At 33.3% G+C, this 7500-nt stretch overlaps 1 protein-coding gene across 11 annotated transcripts in view; it reads left to right on the forward strand.

Annotated features, from left to right (window-relative positions):
- Foxp2 (forkhead box P2) overlaps positions 1-7500 on the forward strand; it is a 559890-nt gene that overhangs the window by 306462 nt on the left and 245928 nt on the right. For 10 of the 11 annotated variants that reach the window (XM_052719603.1, XM_052719609.1, XM_052719610.1 and 7 more), the window contains one exon: positions 5373-5553. In XM_052719603.1, coding sequence (XP_052575563.1) covers positions 5383-5553 — 171 coding nt within the window. In that variant the 5' untranslated portion in view covers positions 5373-5382. Of the gene's footprint in view, positions 1-5372; positions 5554-5642; positions 5697-7500 lie in introns of those variants that run through there. The other variant, XM_052719614.1, reaches the window with a different exon arrangement.

The raw sequence follows: 7500 nt of genomic DNA on the forward strand, positions 1-7500 counted from the left end.
TCCCTGTCTTTAAGTGAATGTAATGAGATTCCATACCTACTTTGAATATTTAGTAATGTTTCTGTAATGAAAATGTCCCCAAGTTTATTTCTTACATTTAAATGAATTTCATTTTTGATACTGGGGCATAATAGATCAGGTTGATAGATTAATTAAAGGCTAGTTAAATAGGACAATAAGTTTTTCATTGTTCTACCCCAGATGTTTGTCGTTAGTGAGGCTCTAACAGTATTCTGTTTGCATAGGGTAGTCATCACCAATGAAAAAAACATTGTGTTAAAATGTCCTACCATTTTGTATGCTTTTCATATTCTAATCTCTTTGGGTGAAAACTTAAGGTTTTACAAGAATGTAGCCACAAATTTTATGTAATGTTTTAGGGATTATGTTCACATCTGAAAAAGTAAAGTGAGAAATACTTTTAAATTTAATTGTAATCACATCTTTTGTTATAACAAACATTATATCACTTTCTCTGGCTTCTTTTATATTATGTTCCCGAGAGCACCCAGTTCCTGTCTTAAAAATTAGAAACAGTCATGTACATTTTCAATTTTTACCCTTATACATTCACGTATGTCCTTCATATTTGGCATTTTGATTTATTAGGCAATCTTAGTATTAAAGACTTTAAGCAAAGCGGTAGTGGGTTTCAAATGCACTATGCATGGAGTATACGATGGATTAATTCCACTAGAGCACAAAAGTTATCATTATTTAAATTCTTGTTTCTTTTATAAGTTGCACATCATAGTCAAGTTTTCAGAGCTGAACTCAGCTGAATTAAGAAGTAAATGAACTTAGGTTTCTATTGTCTATGTGCATATTTCTGACCTATTCTTCTCTAAATTCACATAGAAATAGCAAATGACTTTAATACTTAGAATTTTGAAATGATTAATATGGCATGCTTACAAATAAGAGATGATGCTTTAATATGTTGGCTTATATCTTAAATGACAGAATCAAAATTCTTTTGATTTAGTGAGCATACTTTGATAAATAAATTCAATGCTGTAATAAATCAGAAACTGAATATAGAGTTCCCTTGCTATCACTATGAGTAATTTTAAGAAAAATTGAAATTCCTTTATGCTTTTGATGTGTGCTGTTATTCTTAATTTTTCAGGAAGTCATTGATTTTTCACTCACTTGATTTTATTAAACATTAATGTGACAAACAAAAGAAAAATTTACTATTAAGTTGACCTTACTAGTAATTAAGGCTTCAGACATGAGACAAGGTTTCTATATATGTAGATAGGAGTGTGTTATCGGACATGAAGGTTACTTTTTCCTTCTTACTGTTTTTGAGACGCTTGCTAAATTGACTGATCTACTTCTCTGATCATAATAAATACGTATACATACACAAACATTAATGCATTAGTGGGATGTATAGTGGAAGAGAGATAGAAGGAAGAACTATAAGGAAGATGAGAGGGAGAGAGAATTTGTGAGGTAGAAGACATGAGAGAAGTTGAGTAAGCAACAAGGTCCAATAGTGTCCCTGGTGGTGGCTGGGATAACACAATTAACTCTACTCACCCAGGTCAAGTTTCACACTTTGGAACAGTGCAGCAAATGTGGAATAGGATGCATGCAGGTTTCTGTCATCACTCTGGCACATAACTATCTCACATAGTACAGTTTCATACCAAATTCATCTATAACTTCAAGAGGAAAAATAAAACCAACAAGTGTAACATTCAGTACTACCCTATCATAAAGTAAGGAGGTCTAATTGAGCTATGTCTTTATATCCTGCTATTTGTACAAATAAAAGACTACATCTTGATGCAAAATAAACACAAAAGCACTGTTGTGACTATAACAGGGAGTCATATACTAATTTATATAATAAGTGGTTGTGCACGCTTTATTCAAGATTATGGCTGCAAGAAATGGCATGAATTGCTGGGTGTGTTTAATGCTGGATTATAGCAATTTGAAACATGTCAAACACATGGCTAATGCCTCATGCTTCACTCATTCTTGCGTAAACCTGCATAGCCACCATCCATTATACCCTTGGTAACAACACAATTCTGCAAGTAAATATTGTTACACTAAGTAACCTTTCAATTCAACTTGTTTAGGAAGAGAAAATGCAATCTTGTGCAGTCAGTTCCAGTGTCAGTTTAATGTTTCAAAAAGGAAGTGGTGTAGAGAAAAAGTATCTGTATAGTGGATTACTAAGAAAAAATGGCAAGAAAGAAAGAAAGGAAGGAAAACTTAATGCAGGAGAGAAAAGTAAAACTGTATCATTCAGTGCAAGATCTGAAGAGTTCATTTCTGATGTGGCTGCAAAGCTGTGTCTGATGGAAAGACTTCAGGGTTTAATGGATACTTCAGACAAACACCGAGAGTCACTCCCAAACCCAAGTTCCCCTTTAATGACCTGGAATTTATTTTCACTGATTTTTATAAAATGTTTGTGGTAGGATTGAAAAGGATGAATAATTTAGTTTGATATGTTTGGGATCATAAGCACATTCACTCTGAAAGAATATGGTGAATTTTTAATTATTTAAAATATACTTATAAGGTAAACAGCGCTTCACATTGTGCCAGAAAAATTTCCTCTAGTGAGATATAAGTGCGCAGGGGTTAATAGAAAAACCTTAATAAACACGAAAGAAATAATCTCTACCACCCTTGAAGAAATGTCTCCTTTAAGGTAGACACACTAGTTTCTCTTCCTCACGTGCAAAGAATATTGTCATCTCATTGTACAGCCCCCCCATTTTCAATATTGACATTGGGTCCAACTCCCCTGTTTTGTAGAGCAAAACTGCTATAACTGTCACAGTATTCTTAAGCATAATTTTCCTAAGTCTTAGGTGACTGAACTTAAAATGTAAATCATAATTTATACTCTAGGGCTTCATAAAACCAAAAATTCCACAAGGGATATTAAAATCCTTTAGTTAATAGGAATTGGAAGTTATATAGGTCTTTCTTCATTATTGTAATAAAGATTTACACACATGACTCTCTGCTTGTGGATTATTCTTAATTATTTGATGACCTTGATAATAACAGTAATAAGTGCAGAATTCTTTAATTCATCTGATTGATCCTGACATAAAAACCACAAAGGTTAGTATCAAATGCTGCACCTGCCTGCTGCATCTGAAAAAAAAAAAAACAGTTATCCATTTTTATTCTTTGTGTTGGAAATTCCAGACTGAGATAATATTTCAAATAAATTTGAGTGATGAAAGGAAAACACATATTTGTAAACATGGTATTCCAGGTTTACTGTTCATAGTAAAATTTAAATGTAATATGGAAAAGTTATCTGTTTCTGTAGTTGAAGAAGACTGAAATTATAATTCTCATCTAACTAGTAAAGGCAATCAGCCCCTTTCTCTGAATATTTTAAACATTGTGCATGTAAAATTTATGCCTAATTTGAATACTTATTAGCCGCCTAATCTCAGAAAAGAGTATTAGCTTTGTTTTTTTTCCTTAAAACTCCATCAGTGTGTATCAGTTTTCATGTGTATGATTTTTTTCTTTGTTAATGTTAAATAAAATGTTTAACAAAACCTATTTATTCACGATCTCATTTGGTTCAAAAGTTTTTTGCTGTATAGTTATGACAAGCATCTTTTAAGGTCATATTTTTGTGTTGTTGCATTTCTTCTTTAATCAGAACTGTCCTGAGTTGTATATGTGATTTCTGTTATACTAACTTGATTGATCCAGCTCCTTTACTGTTGGTTTGTCTTAAATTAGTATGTGTTTTCACTGACTTTACAGAATTATGGAAATAATATAATACTTTAGCAGTTGATTAAAATAGGTGTTAAAATTATCACAACCATTGATTTTTTATAATTATAATGACATTTATTTTATCTATTGATAATGTATTTGAGCTTCTGTGTGTGACTAATGTGTATATATGGTCATGGGTTACATTTTGCAAGGTATTTGAGAAAAAGGTTTTTTCTCTGACAGGAAGAAATATTAAGCTTTTATTTATAGTGCAATAAATACATCACAAAATTTTAAATTGACATAATTCTTAAATAAAATACAATCAAATATAAGTGGCAAAACTTCCACGAAAAAGAAAAACAAAAAAATAACTAAACAGAACTAAACAGTGAGTTTAATGTCTTCTTTACTTTGGGCTAAGTCCACTGTCTGGCTAGCACTCCTGTGGAAGTCACAACACAATCAGGTTGATTCCTGAAATTCTGTCCATAGACATAGAGAAGAGACGGGTATTTATTAGAAAATGGCATGGGATTCATGTTTTTGAGAGCCAAAACTGATCTCTCTAAAGCTCACATTGGAGAGGTGCTGTGAAATTCTGGTTGTAAGAGCACATTGGCTCTTTATTTACTGCACAGATTTCTACTGATCTTGGCAGGACACCTCATTGCTATCCTGGAAGTACAGTATATTTATGCAGTGAAAATGATAAAACATTTATTACTGTAGAGAAGGTAATATGCATAATTTATGCTGTTTTTAGCACAATCATTAGTGATATTCTTGATAGATTTTATTTCCAGCTTTCATATCTAATACATGCCTGGAAAATTAATTTTATATCTTTCATTTATTTGCCTATGTTAAAATTGAGTTTTAAGTCATCTTCAAGTGAACAGTTTGATTGCTGCTCATGCATAAGCTTAATTACTTCCCAGGAAGGACAGTATTAAATGTTTTAAATGTCAGAAAAATAAATGAATATGAGCTGTTTGATTAAAAAAATAGGCAATATCTGACGTGTTTGCAGCAGGAGCTTTTTCTTAAAATGCCTCCAAGGCAAAATTTTATTTAGTCACCAAAAAAAAAGGAAGAAGAAGAAGAAGCCCATTATACTATTTATCATTGGTTGATACCATATGATTTGTAACACCCTTACAAAATTTTAATTTTGTATGATTAGCTGTGCATCATTAAACAACAGCCTTGCATAAGATGTGCTGTAAAATTCTGACAGAATCAAGATAGTGAATATTTAAAATAAGGCTGTATAGTCATCCATGGTTGTCAAAGGTAGATAATAGGAAACAGAACAGAGTGTGTAATCGTGCCTTCATTTAAACTGATTTTATAGGTAGACTTTAAAATGTGGCCGTTCATAAATGCTATTGACCATGGTACATACATGGTATGTTACTTTGGCTGTTAAAGGTAACCACACAAAAATTACTTATAGAAACCATAATTCCAGTGATTAGTGTCTCAATGAAAGCTGAATTTGTATTGCTTTTCTGGGTAAGTGACTATTCAAGTCCCCACTCCCCCCAATGATGCTGCCTGTGTAATTGGCAGAGAGGGACATCTTGATAATGGAAGTGTGAAGGTGTACCGTGTGTTAATTGATACTTCTTAATCACTTTTAGGTATTAAGTCATGATGCAGGAATCTGCGACAGAGACAATAAGCAACAGTTCAATGAATCAAAATGGAATGAGCACTCTAGGCAGCCAATTAGATGCTGGCAGCAGAGATGGGAGATCAAGTGGTGACACCAGCTCTGAAGTAAGCACAGTGGAGCTGCTGCATCTGCAACAACAACAGCAGGTGAGTTGTGTTCGCCTCCTGCTTCCTTCCGACCAGTCTGCCTGTTTGCTTGAACCTGAAGAATGTGTTCGGAGCACACTGAGTGTGTCGTTTTATGCTAACAGATGCTGGGAATTTATTGTTGTTTGGAACATGATGGAAGGGTGAGTGAAGAGGCTTCTCATTAGTTACGTCACAGCAGCCTCTGAGTGTCCTTTAGGTGTCAGGGTCTTAAGGTCACGGGGTGATTTTTGTTTTTTTTTTTTTTCTTCTTAGATTGGTTCTGTAAAGCTTTGTAACAAATATTTCCCAGCTTCTAGTTTGCGGTCTGGCATTGTGCTGCAAAATGTGGTGCTTACTTTTCCACCAGAGGGCCACATTACTTGATACTTGCTTATACAATGAATTTCTTCCAAGTCTCAGCTAAGGTGAAAAGGGCCACTAGGACTTTTCAGAGCACGGAGGCTGGCCACTGATAGTTGCAGATATTAACTATTAATTAATTAATCTGTGGAGAGGTTGTGGAACCTGTAAACAGTTTCATTACTCACCAGTGCTGCCTATCTGGAAGACTCATTCCAGTGTATTTTTAATATATATGTACATATACTTACTAAAATTTTAAAGGGCTCTTTTTGTGATTTCCTACTCTCATCAAATACTATTGCACTCTGTAAGTTAGGAAAAATAAATAATTAAAATTTTAAAATACACTTTTAAGTAACTTGCTATTTTATCTGTGTGAGAGAATTTTTTTTTTCTGATTTGTTTTATTGAAGAAATTTCTTCCCAACCAAAAACTGTAGTCACTCCAGTCTTCCCTGACTCAAGCCCATAGGAACACTGATAAGAGAAAGCTTTCAAAGCATATACCTAGATTAGGCATGAATGAGAAGGCCTGTCTGAGAGATTTTGATTGTTTTAAAAATAAAGGCATTTCTTTAAGCGTCTGGATTGCACTCAGACTAAATGCAGGGGAGAAATGATGGAAATTAAGTCATCAAAATAATGAATTATTACTAAAGTGTCTCAAATTCAATGCAGTATCATTCAGATTTTAAGTTATATATAATGAGATAAATGCACCTCAAAGGGTGATGTAAATGCCCTCGCTAAAGAAAAAAAATTAATAGAAACATTTTTAATAACAAAAACATTGAAAAAGTTTCAATAATGTCTTACCCTTTAGACATAGTCAAGAATAATCTTTTGAAAGAACTAGACATAGCACTTTGAATCGGGTGCAAATTATTTGAGAATTGTGTCATGTTTTGTGTAGAGTATTATCAAAAAAATTTATTTTGTTTTGAAATATTGTCTTGAGGATTAGATGTGAACCTAAGGTCCAAAATTAGCCTACTTTACAGATTTATAAATGCAGTTTTCAAAACAGTCCTTTTTTCCTTTAATGTTTCTACAGAAAATATCATGCCAGAGAGATGCCTTAATAGTCTCATTACTTCCCCTAAATAAATACCTTCAGAATTGTTAGTCAGATTCTGCTGCATTATGAGTTTCCAGGAGACTGCATTCCTAAAACAAGTGAGAAACAACGGAAAATGCACATCACAGTTCAGTCTTAGCAGAGGACTGACTTAAAAGGACTTATCAAGAAATGGCTTTTGCTTCATAGCTCTGATGAGAGCTTAAACAAACATAAAATAGAATAAAATGTGGGCACACTTTACAGCACTCTGGAAGCACCCTGATTTTAGCCTGTAGAGGTGTGCTTATACCCTGAGTTTGGAAATCACTTTGTTCTATACATTTCATTTATGTAAACTAGAAGCTGTAGTCAATATTAAAGTTTTACCCTTTGTGACATAGAAACTATAGCCATGTTTCCATGTGCACAGAGCAAGGATACAGTGGGATTTAACATGATGGATGTGATGGGAGCTTACACAGATACTTTGGGGGTGTCTACAGGAAAATAATATTTTAAAAGATAAATATACCTTTCAAGCA

This window comes from Peromyscus californicus, unplaced genomic scaffold (assembly GCF_007827085.1).
Source record: "Peromyscus californicus insignis strain IS unplaced genomic scaffold, ASM782708v3 Scaffold_6__1_contigs__length_162567912, whole genome shotgun sequence".
Classification (NCBI taxonomy): domain Eukaryota; kingdom Metazoa; phylum Chordata; class Mammalia; order Rodentia; family Cricetidae; genus Peromyscus; species Peromyscus californicus.